Consider the following 12688-nt stretch of genomic DNA (forward strand, 5'->3'; position numbering starts at 1 on the left):
TGTATGCTAATTTGTGTGATGGGGGGGGGGGGGGGAGGTTGCATTAAAGTGTTGCTTATGTCTTTTTAAATTACATTATAATGTAGATAAAAATATAGGACCATATGTAAGAGATTGCATTACTTTATGGTTTTGATGGTGTCTTAACATTTCTACCGAAAAACACACTTGTTCACCTTTATTCAAGTGTGAGTACACTACATTTGAATTGAGTGAGAATAACATTTTCAGCCGTATAATTCACTGCTCCAGATTTGAATCTGGAAAAATATAAAGTAGTACAATCTCTACAGATTTACTGCTTTTTTAAGACATGCCAAGACATTTGAGAACTTGTACAATATTTAAAGTGTGTATAGAAGATGTGCTAATGGTAAATGCATGCATATGTCTTACACTGATTTGCAGTAAACATGTGTGTAAGGTGTGGGTGTATTTGTATATGTAAATGTAAGTGTGCACTATAGCTAAACCATAAGCTAAACATGGGTTCACCTGGATCCTTTTGATCCTTTTGACCTTTCTCAACTTCAGCGAGAAAAAGGGGAGAGAAAAGATAAAAAGGAGATGTTTAGAATTAGCACGGCTCTATGGTTATTTTCACGAAAGGGGATGGGGGCTTGGGGGAACTCAGGCTTGTTGTTCATCGCCACGTGACCCTTTAAATGAATCTGCTGGGACACTTTCAGCTCCAGGGACTGACGCTTCTGGGCAACAGACAAACGTCACAAACACACAATAAAAAATAGAAACACTGAACCAGTAGCCTGTGGAAAATTAAAAAAAAAAAGGTGATAAGATGTTTTTTTGTTAACAAACAGACAAAGCTTCGACTATTGCAAACAGGTAGGGGACACAAACAGCTTAAAGGACCGTAGACAGGACACGCTGAGTGACTTGAGTTGACCTGAGTCAAGTTAAAACACAAACTGGAGCTGTTACATCCATACACTCTATCCTGTTGTTCCCATTCAATAGCTCTGTCAACAGATGCTCTTTCACTGTCACTGGAGACACGGTGACAAACAAGCCTACCTGTTCGGCACAGCACACCACTGACACATGATCAGACCAAATGACTGAAAACAGATACCAATGTAAGCAATATAAAAATGCATTCAAGTCAAAGGAATGGGCTTCAAACCAAAAGAAAGAAGCTTACAGACCAGACCGCTCATTCATGTCCATCACAAACAGATGGTGCAAAAAAATGGACCCCTACTGATTCTGTGTGGTACTGCTCAGATCTCTCGACTGGTGCACTCCCCACTCACTCTCACAGACAAAGGCACAGATAAAAACAAGCATGGCAGGAGCAACATTTCTGGAGAAAGAGAAGAGGCAGAAGGGAGGGGATGAGGTGAAGGTGCGCTTAAAAGAATGAGGGGGGGAATGGGAAGAGATGATGAAGGTACTCACGGATGGTTAAATCCATCACTTGAGATGCCAAGCAGAAGACAGGGTGCTCAAACATTTCCCTCTTTTTCCCTATAAAAAAGGATCGGGGCATGCAAAAGGATGGGGTCAGAAGGGGGAAGTCTAGAGGTCAGAGGGTGATGGGAAGAGGGCTGTCCAGGTGAAGGAGACAATCTGTTGGGCAGGAGGCCCAATAATAAGGTCAAATCGTTGGTAAAATTTGAATCAGATGCCTCACAAGGACAGGTGGAAATAAATTCACACAGCATGAAAAGATAGTAAGGTTTCAATCCTTAGTATCTTTAGCACCCTGAGGGATTTCTTTCAAGGCATAAACAACATCAGAGATCTCTATGTAAATGTGCATGTCAGTGCAACTGGTATGTTGAAAAATAGACACAGCAAGAGGAAGAAATAAGACATCCTAAAATGTCTTTATGTATTTTTTCATATGTAATCCATGCCAGTAAAGAAAGGCCGTGTTATGTCTCAAAGCACATGCAAGGCTGATGCTGGTTTGTATGCATTCAATCCCAGCATTCCTTTGGTTAGAAGCCACTCATCACATAGTGGAGAGGTTAGAAAAAGTGACATCTGTGTGGAGAGGGGGCAAAAAAAGCAGAGCAGACAGGGGAGGGAGCAGAAGATAGTGGTCTTCAGCAAGAGCATAAGACACAGTTGACAGGAGAGCTGCTGGTATTTCAAGGCAGGGAGTGTAAAGAGGGGCGGGCAGAGTCAGCTGGAGGTATCAGAGAGGTTGGAGCTAACAGTAAGATAGTGGAAGAGAGGGAGTGTGTGTCGACTGGGAGCTGGGAGTCATTTAAGCTGAACTTACAATCCAATCATCAAATGTCAGAAGCCAGGATACTACACAGCTCGAATAGTCAAGGCACAAAGAGAGATCGGCACATCAACAGATTTCAGGGCTTTGGATTTGAATGCATTTTTACTCACACACCTCTACACAAAAGCCAACTTGACCTACAGAACAGCACAGAGCTAAAGCAGGCCTGAAACAAAGGAGAGAGTTATTGGACTGAGAGACAGAAAGTGACTGTGACAAATCATTTGCCACAAATCATTTGGGATATGGACACAAATATACCATATACCAAGTGAATTTACCATGTGTAAATTAATTGATAACATGACAGGCAGTCTTACAGAAGAAAAAGAACATATGGAGATATACTGATTGTTCACTCTGCCGTTTTCTACCAAACCACTGACTGGGCACTTCAATCTGAGTCTGTAAAACATGACATCTTCATGATCAGTAGGAATGTTTAGCAGATGCATAGCATTTGTACCCTGATACCAGCAGTCATTATGTGACAGTGAATTGTGTTGTTCTGGTTACCTTCAATTTTAGCATAGTCTTTAATCCGCTGGTAGTTGAGCTGAGCAGCCTGCTCCAAACATTTGCGAATTACCCCTTTAACTTCTTCTGGTGGAACCGGGGTCACAATGTCCTTCATCAGGACCTGCAGGCCACATCGAAGATGACTCACAGAACCTCAATATTTCAGAGGGCACCTTTTTCATTGTTCATAAAATGTTTTTATTTAAGCATTTACTAACCCTCTCCAGCAAAGATAAAGTGGCCTTCAGTGCACCCTCTGGACGACCGAAGGGGAAACAATATCTACAAGGGAAGACCGAAGATTTAATAACAGAGAAAAATACCAATAACCGGGATGTTTTGTGACTTGGTGTAATCTGGTTTTAGTGAGGCGGCAATCACCTGAAATTTACAATCCGGTTTTCCAATATCACACGCAACCGCTCCTTGATGTCTTCAAAGCGCTCCTTCTCATCCACTGTCACTGTAGTCAGCCCGTCTGGCCTATGAAGATCGCACCCACAAACGTTAACCCAGCTGCAACCCCAAAGTCCAACGTATATAACCCTTTATCTAAGCCCCCAAATCTCTGGTTAACAGCTTTTACACCCCAGGGAACTGATTGAGTGATTTTTTTTTTCTTTTTCTTGAGTTCCCTCCAGTGTTACACATTGAAAAAATGACCATGTCTCACCTGTTTTCACCTTGAATCAGTGGATTTTTGGACTCCTTTTTCTTTCTAAACTTGAATATGCATGCTCGTTTAGAGGCAGCACGGGGATCTGGGCTTTGGGAGCTCTTTGGGGATTTTAGGACCTCATAGCCCAGTGGGCCCCAGTAACTGATGCCCTCTCTGACTTTAACAGATGCATGGGAGGATGAATAATATGGACAGTAAGAGACTATGGCAACAAAGGACAGAGAGAAAAGAAAAAAAAAACAAAGAAAGTGGTAGAAAACAAGGAAATATGTAGAGATACGCAATTGATTAACAACATAACATGAAATTACAGAAAGAAAGGCCAAAAAAATGTACTACAACATAAAAAATTAAGAAAACATAAACATGACAAAAATAATTTGATGGAAACAAAACCTTTCCGTTCTGATCTTATCCTGTGTTAATGCATCTTTAAATTTCTCAACTGCTGCATCCATAGGAGGCATAGCTTTGCCTGACAAAGTGTAATTTGTTACAAATGAAGGTTGAAAGTCATAAAATGTAAATATGTTTATAAATGTCATAATGTTTCATAAAGAAGGACTTAGCGCACACCTGTTCCCATGGACATGAGAGGCACAAAAAGCGAAGCTGTAGTGAAGAAGTGTGGGGTCAATAATGGCCCCATTTTCTGCCCTTTCCAGGAGATCACGCAGGTAACACAGGTGTCTGTGACAACCCCGAACTCCGTTCCTTGCGCAGTATTCATCCAAGACAAACACCTGGCCCGGACTGAACCATCCCTACACCACACAAACACAGACACACAGTGTACTACTTGATAACAACTGACTAAAGAGCACTCACTGTCATTCATGCGACAACGAGCGGAAACAAACTCACCAGGCAGCAGAAGGTGTCGTTGAGCCTGTGGTCCAACGTGAGTCGCTGCATCATCTCAAAAAGCGAGGCGTGGTCAAAGCTACAGGGGTTAGCGGAGATAAATTCATCCATGCCATGTTTCTGAGCTCTGTCAGCGTCTATCCGGCCAAAGGCACAGGGAAAAGCACACGGTTCAGAGGAGACGACATCAGTGAGGCACAGGGCAACAGTCTTCATTACAACACGAGAAACACCAGGGAGGCTTTTTTTTTGGGCTACTTCTAAGGGCAAATTATAAACACTTACAGCTTACATTGTCAACTTGCATTGTGTCAGATAGCGTAAAGAGTTTTCTTGTATTGGTGGATGAGATTCTATCAAACTGAAGCTAAACTCAAAGGGACGAGTGTTTCTACTGTATGTGCATTCATGCATCTAAAGTTTTGCAGGGGAAAAAATCCTAAAAGAGCCAAAAGGTGTTTGGATGAAATGCTGTAAATAATATGTAAAAAAAAATATTAGATCCATTCTTCTTTATGTATTCAATAGATTCTGCCATTCGCGACTGTTGTCACTCAGGTCCTGATAAATATTGACACGTGTGCTAATAAAAAAGGCACAAATATGGCAAAGGAGAAATCATTTGAACATGCTGTAAAAAACAGTTCTAACAAAAGAAAAAAAAAGTTATTTTGAGAAACAAATTCTTAAGATTTGCAGATTTCTCTCTGAATATGGATGCTGAACCTCTACTCGAGCTCTATTGGGTTTTTAATGTTTATCTTGCTACAGTGCTTTTGCCACTAACCTTCTCTGTAACAAGAGGACTTTTCAAAATGTTAAACCTGCTCCCTAAGTGAAGAAAGACATTAGTAACATTAAACAATGACAAAATGAAAAACATGGAATGGAAGTAATGTAAAAATGGGTGTTGAAACCATTAGTGGGATAATCTTTTTTTTCTACCCTCTAAACCAAAACAGTCATTTCTTGTTCTGCAGATATTAAAGCTGTCAAAGAGAAAAATGGAAAAAACGATGGGGACGAAGATGTTTCAAAATAGATAAGAGGCACAGCCATGTCCTCTGTGTGAGTGACAGGTGTCATGTCCGAGAGACACTGACATGAGTGATGATGATTTTGGGGGGTGGGTGAGGGAAGCGGAGACCTGATCGTGGTAGAGCAGGAAAATGTTGAATAAAGCACAAGTGACATCTATCAACCTCCAGGTCAGTGAAGGGGGAAGAGGGGAAGGGTTTAATGTAGGTGCTAAAACTTAGCTGAAGTTTGCCAAAAAAGGAACCTGAAGGAAGGTACATTTTAGCAAATTTTTAATCCAATCTGAGAAAGAAAACCTGTAAGACAACAAGTAAAATGTGGACAATAAAACAGGGAAACAGAGCGAAGAGGAGAGGAGGGACAAGACAGGTGCAGTAAGTTATCATGTATAAAGGTAACGCTATGAAAGAAGACAGTGAACGGCGTTACAGATGAGTGGAGCGTTGGTTAAGAGATGATGACAGGATGAAAAAGGATCTGGTTGGTCAGAAAATCTTTCAATTTGACAATAACATGGTGGAAAGTGGTGACAAAGAAAACACTGTGGCAGACAAAAAAGGAAGTGAGGCGTTGAGAAAACATCCAAAGAGTGAGCACAAGGTGTCAGGTGTTGGACTATGAGACACAGAGAGTGGGCTACATTTCCTTTAGTTGGAATAAAAATGGAGTTTAAGTCCAGAAAACACTCAATGCTATAGTAACATTACTATAACTCTCAAGATAAAATAACCAAATTGCCAAAGTAAATATGAGAGTACTTTTGCATACATTTATAAATGATTACATGCTGGAGAACAGTGTGACTTTTCGTAAAGCTTTTAATTATGTCATGCACATCTGCAGACCCATTTTCAAATTTGCAATTTTGATAATTTTTTTTATGCATTCCTCTTTTTTTCCCTTCTCTACGCATTTGCAAGTTGACAATACTTGAATATGTTGCAGTGTATTCATGATCTCTACAGAGCACACTAACAGGCATACCACTACCGGAGAACTCTAATAGGGTAGCAATACAATTTTGGTGCAAGTACATGGGTAAATAGCATGAAGCCGACAGAGGCAAAACTGTATCATTCTCTGGGAGATGGGGGAAATGAATGAAAACTCCTGTATTTGTACAAAAGTATGGACACATGACACAGGTGTTCTCCTATTCAGGCAAACAAGGGCAGTCAAAAGAAATCAAATGAGATTGCTCCTTTCTGGAGGTGTAGTTACCGGTCTAGCCTCTATCTACAGGCCCATCTACTGTAGGAGGAAGGAGTGGGAGTCCGGAGTATTTTATCATAAGACGGGGCGGCATTAGCTACTCCTTGTCTTTGGCATTCAGAATACTCCGCGTACATATTTGCCAACTCTCGTCAAGAAAAGTTCAAAGAAAAAGAATTAAAAGCAATTGAGCCCTCTGAAGTAAAGCATAATTAACATAAACACTTTGGGGAAACAACTGCATACACAGGCTGTCATCGTAATTTATCCATATCTCTATCTTTAAAGAAACATTAGTCTTTTACAGTTTCGTCTGTGAATCGGGTTGTTTGCAGCTCTTGATTTTGATAAGACATTTACACTAAATATTCTTGGTAATACAAAACTATGAAATCATTTCTTCATGAATAGCACGTCGCATTTTAGCCTGATATCGCTTTACTCTGAGGGGTCCTTCCACCAATAAGAATAAAGAGAGAAGGCAATTATGCAGAAACAACTATGATATCAACTTTAACTATTATTGAGCCAAATAATAATTCCTAAGAATAAAATACATGCATCCTATATTGGCACGAATGGATGCTTATACTTTCATCCTCAGAGCTGAGGTTGTTAAAAACAAAAAGTCATCAACTAATATCTAAGACATGAAGCGAGACGTGAAAAAAAAGGAGAAGAAGGAAAGAAGAGAGAAAAGGACGTTGCATTTGTCAGATAATCGGCGGGGATTATCTGAGCTGTGCCGGCTACAGGGAAGCACTTACCCTTGAGTCCAGCTAGAAGACAGCAGGGTAAGAAGGGACAAACCAGAATAACATAAAGACTAGCAACAAGGCTGGAGGAGAGCAATCACGAGAGACCCTGACCTAGCAGCTGCATTACTTAAGAAGGGTCCAGGCAAAGCATGAAGAAGAAAACACAACTCAAAAACAACAACCTATACCAACATGATAGTTTGTGGGTGGTGGTGTGTGAGTACATGTGAGGATATGTGAACAACAGATGCTGAGGCATATTAGAGAAAGGAAGAGGGAGACAGAAAGCAAGAGAGAGAAAGAGAGAGAGACAGACAGACAGAGACAGAGGAAGGAGACAGAGCTTACGATCCTCATCACTCTACTGCAGTTTACTCTTGGTTATGGACAGCTACTTAAAGAGTTAAGAGCTACACAGTAAGTACTGTCCCTTTGTTTGATTACAGAGCAAACACAAGGCTTACTCTTAAAAGGGACACTGGCAAACACAAACACCTACATTATAAAGGAAACTGTAAAAGGTGGCCCGAATCGTTTTTAGAAGAAAAAGAGACTATGAAGGTGCTGGATGAAATGAAGGTCAGGTTTTTATCACCAACCTCTTACAATTATAGCAACAAATTTAAGCACACTTTAAAGGTGCACTCTACTCGTTTTGCAAGTAATTGTTGTCACTACTGCACTTTACTGTCTGATTCTAATTGCCTTTTGTTGCGCTTGATATTTCCGCTATAGCCAGAAATGGAAGCTTTTCTGCAATGATGTAATTCTTTTTCTACAATTTCCACAAGTCCATCTGTTTTTGAACAAATAAAAAAAAACAAAAAAACGCACCGAGTCGATAGAAACGCCTCACGAGAGAAATTGTCTTCTGTGTTCTGGAGGAGCTGAGTCAGGTCAAGAAAACAACCCTTTTAATATTACAGTCAAGGACAGACGACAAGATATGGGGTTTTCTTTTTTAAATAAAGGCCTTTGATCGGATGTCCTCACACTCTATCATATTTATTTGCAGTATTATGTCAGAAAGCTGTTGCACAGACTAAACCTGTGTTATTTAACATTTTATTGATGTGCACTAAAGCTGCAGAACCTTCATAGCACTCTTCTTTTCCATCCTTTCACTGCAGCAGAGTCAGGAGGGCTGTGTATGTTATGGTCCCAGTGCCATTCAAGACCACCAGGGGGTGAAACATGTACGCGTGGTGTGCCACAATGTTTCAGGGAGGGGAAGGAGGTCTGTGCCACTGTGAGAGGCTTTGAATGGCAACAGCTGGCATCAGAGGAGTCAACTAACCACAAGAACGATCACATACTGGACAAAAAAACCGATGGAGAAACAACATAGAATCTCATGTGACAGGATTTGCATTGAGTGACCCAATTCATGTCTTCTGATACTTTTATAAAAGAGTGGAGTAAACTTGGGGCTTTGCACTTTTGAATAGTATTATTGCAACCCTGAGGTTGTTTTTTTTGTATTTGTATTTAAAGCCAATTAAATTTACATAATTATTCTAAGAAAAAAAAAATCTCATTACAATTGAAAAAGAAATTATTCTCAGCCCAAAGAGTCAAAAGATGCACACAAAAAAGTCGTGTTTGGTTCTGAATAGCAGGATCTATTATTGTGAATTGTTAAGCAGCATGTGAGTTTACATTTAGTAAGTAAATAAGCTTTGTGTTAGTGTTCTCATGGGCAAATTTAAGGTAGTTTAAACCTTTGCACAAGAATAATAAGAACTTAGTGATTATGACTCACTGCATATTAGTAACCACTTGAATAAATACAGATGTTGCTTCTAGATTTTATAGTTACAAAAATATATATTTTTCCCTTCTTTAATGAGGAGGGAGGGGACATAAGAGACGGTCAGAATAGAAGGTGATAGAGATGCCACACTACTGTAGACAGTCTTACCTTCACTTTGCTACCTGACCTGTGGACTGCTTAGAAGTGCAAGTACAGTGACAAATTGGTTAAAATTTTCAACATGAGGACCATCTGAGAAACTGTCTCAGAATAACAGCTGCCCTCGCAGCAGCCATCTAGAGTTGGCAACTGTATTAAAACAGGGCTATGGTTCGGACAAGAGCAGCACACCCTGGCACTGTCAGTCTGAATTCAACCCCAGTAGGCTTGAATGTTCAAATCTTATGTATGGTGACCTATTTAATCTTCATAAAATCTTTGCACGCCATGGCCTACTTCTGTATGATAAGGTCTTTTTTAGGTTGGTTGTTCCTTGAGAACAGACTGATGAAATAGCATGGAATCGCACCTTTACACACTGTGGGAGTGGTGACAATGAGTGGAAGTCCATCAGATGCTGGAGGGATCTGTGAGAGATAAATGCATGTGCGTGCGTGCTTGTGTGTTAGTTCTATCAGCACGTATTGTGACTGCAGTGTGGAGCGCATGGCGTGAGACAGTTATGGGTTAGAGCTTTCGCTGCTTTGTGGATGAAAACTGCTATTGCTTGGGTGATTATGTTGTGTTTTGGGCTACTTACAGAACTGAGAAATGGGAGCATCCATTTGGGCTGAGGCACCCCCTTTGGAATTTAGTTTCTGGACCTGAGTGGGTGGGACAGGCTTGTGGGACTGGCCAGTGGCGCGATACATGGCCTGGACCCACAGGATGCGGTCCTGCTCGTCGTCGCTGGCAAAGATCACAGTGTCGCCTTCCTTCACAGCATTGAAGAAAGCCCTGCCACCATCTAAGCCTAATAACGCAAAGCTGGGGATCAGCTGGTAGATATTTACATTGTGTGTGTCTTTTGTTTATGTGTGTGTGAGTATAGGTATGTCCTGGTGTGTATCCTCACCTGGCTGGGGATCACTGTAGTCCACAGTATATCCGTCCAGCTGCAAAAGCTCTTGTGGTTCTGACTTTTTCTCTCGGTAGCTGCACATCGCAAACGTATACTGACTCACCTGTAAAAAGAAAAAAATTGCAGTCAAATGAGTCACAAATAAAATCTTTCTATACAATCTTTAAGCTAGTGATTCTCAAACTGTGACCAGGCCCAACTAGTGAGGAATAAGACCAAATAAACTACTATTTAATTGTTATTAGCGGTTAAAAAATGTGGGATGTAGGATGTTAAAGCTTTTGGGGTTGTAAACTGGGACATGCTAGTTTTATATAAAACAACGACACGGACTCCTGAGTGACATGTGCTCTATATTGATTGGGTAGGCTTACAGGAACCTTTAAGCCAAAACCCGAAACACTGCAATGATCTTAAAAACATGTTTTGTTTTTTACCTGCACGAGGACAAAGAAACGCTTCTTCCAGCGCTTCCAAACATTCTTCCCAAAAGCCCACAGATACCTGTCAAAACATTGTTCACACATGATGACAAAACACAGTAAAGCTGTCATAAAGAACACAAATGCTAACTCCATCTGAAGCGGAGTTTTTTATATTTGATCTTAAGTTATGTGGATTTGCTACATAATAACGAAAAAATAGAAATTAGAAGTTGAAATTCTTAAGAAGTGCACTTTAACTGTTACATGAATAAAATGTGATTAATGCCAAACGCTTTGCATGTGTTAGCATCTTCTAAAATGATTAAATGAAACTACACATTGGCATCCACCAGGGGGAGTAATGCACTTCACAGTACTTTTCCATGGTAGGTGAGTAGAAATGAGGCCAAGGAGCTCAGAGTTGGAGTTCTATAGGAAAGATGTGGAATATAAAAATAAGAACACCACTGCACGTGCTGCTTGACAGTGGGTCGCTTACCCGCAGTGTTTCATGTTCTGTGGTTTGTCCATACGTATGGCCAGTTTGATCTTGAGATCTTGGTCAGGGCAGGCCTTGGTCACAGTCATTTTGTGGAGTTCTGACTGTTTGGGGCTGTTAGGAGTTGGGTGGAGGACAACCTGCACTCGCAGAAAAGTAGATCATTAAATAAAAGAAATTATACATGACCAGGTGGTAAATCTTTGATCTGTACAACACTGAGCAGTGTCAATCAGTCTGCTTGCATGCATTAGTGATTTTGTGGTGTGTTTGCTTTTCAAAAGAAATTTAAAAAAAGGTAGCGAGGAAGAAGAACTGTGCTTTGCTCTCCCTCCCCGAAGAGGGGGGTCTAATCTCTCTTTGCTGAGTTAAAGAGCTTTGAGGAAGCCTGCCAACTCTGCTGCAGTGGGAGATCAAAGAACCAAGGTCACTGCCACTACAGGGACGTCTGAGGCGCCGCTGCCCCGACGCAAACCAGCAACACCACCTTCCTTAACTACCTGTCACATTTACACGACAGGAAAAAGCAGGGTAAAGAAGCGATTCATGTTTCTGCTTTGTTCACGTTTGAGTCATGTTTGAGTAATGCTCAAAGGCTGGAAGTCTCTTGTTAGGAATGAGGCAAGAATTTTTTATCAGTCTACTCTCAACAGATGTGCAGCAGTCAAATTCAGATACAGCACAATGTGAAAATTTCAAAATGTGAGAGCCGTTTGTACTTTCAAAGGAGCTCATGGAAAAAAATAAAAATAAAAAAAAATACTGGAACTAGAGCAAAATAACAAAACCCTATTTATAAATCGCAGTCATGTGACGGGACCCTGGAGACTCTTTTGAGCGTATTACAATCAGAATGATGCACAGCTACATAAATAAAACTGCTTTGAGTGACTGTGCATGTATTTCTATAATCAAAACACAAGTTTGCACTATTTTCATCGCTATGTCAACATCAGAGTGTTAGTGCGCTAATAAAACAATAAGCAGAAATGTTACCCGGCCCAGTTCTTTGTCTTCCAGTGCCAGCACCCCTGTACTCTCTGTAAACAGCTTCACCTTGACAGCAGGCAAAGGGTGTGTAGTGGTGAAGTCACCTTGGGTCCCCCAGCTGAAACAGACAACAAAAAGCACTCCAGAGGTTAGTTTCCATGACACCACGGTGAGTCCATGTTCCCATCAATTGTCATTTTTAATTGCTAGTCAGTCTGGGAGACAGATTTCACCTTAGTTGCAGTATTTTATATGTAAATTACACCGAAAATGTCAGTAAACAATTTCAAATTCAAATTAAACCGTTTTCAGATGCTTTTTGGTTTAATCAAATAAATTCAGCTGAGCCTCCTGGGACTGAAGCATACAATGCAATGTTTATGCACACAAACACTCCAATCTTTTGTATCACAGGAGAAAGATAGAGGTGGTCTGATTGAAGGAATTAAAAAAAACAACGATTACGGCAAAGTCGCATGAACTTACAGTAAGTCAAAGTCAGGATAAAACAAACAAGATAGCAGACACAATTTATTTGTTCTGACTGTTGTTCTCTGTCAGCAATAAATAAACAAACAGTCAGAGACCAGAGAATAGTCAAAATCAATGT

At 40.6% G+C, this 12688-nt stretch overlaps 1 protein-coding gene across 8 annotated transcripts in view; it reads right to left on the bottom strand.

The window, feature by feature from the left end:
• Positions 1-12688, bottom strand: part of LOC146632460 (calcium-dependent secretion activator 1-like) — a 64981-nt gene that overhangs the window by 16370 nt on the left and 35923 nt on the right. For 3 of the 8 annotated variants that reach the window (XM_085354406.1, XM_085354405.1, XM_085354403.1), the window contains exons 7-17: positions 12085-12196; positions 11089-11228; positions 10602-10668; positions 10159-10267; positions 9844-10056; positions 4323-4459; positions 4035-4222; positions 3161-3262; positions 2998-3061; positions 2777-2900; positions 1420-1488 (exon numbers count right to left, since the gene is read on the bottom strand). In XM_085354406.1, the coding sequence (XP_085210532.1) occupies positions 1420-1488; positions 2777-2900; positions 2998-3061; positions 3161-3262; positions 4035-4222; positions 4323-4459; positions 9844-10056; positions 10159-10267; positions 10602-10668; positions 11089-11228; positions 12085-12196 (1325 nt within the window). Of the gene's footprint in view, positions 1-495; positions 529-1419; positions 1489-2734; positions 2901-2997; positions 3062-3160; positions 3263-3452; positions 3612-4034; positions 4223-4322; positions 4460-7339; positions 7352-9843; positions 10057-10158; positions 10268-10601; positions 10669-11088; positions 11229-12084; positions 12197-12688 lie in introns of all 8 variants that reach the window. The other 5 variants (XM_085354401.1, XM_085354402.1, XM_085354408.1 and 2 more) reach the window with 5 other exon arrangements.

This window comes from Diplotaxodon limnothrissa, linkage group LG5 (genome assembly GCF_057381915.1).
Source record: "Diplotaxodon limnothrissa isolate DT_005_m linkage group LG5, D_limnothrissa_male_GT1.1, whole genome shotgun sequence".
Classification (NCBI taxonomy): Eukaryota; Metazoa; Chordata; class Actinopteri; order Cichliformes; family Cichlidae; genus Diplotaxodon; species Diplotaxodon limnothrissa.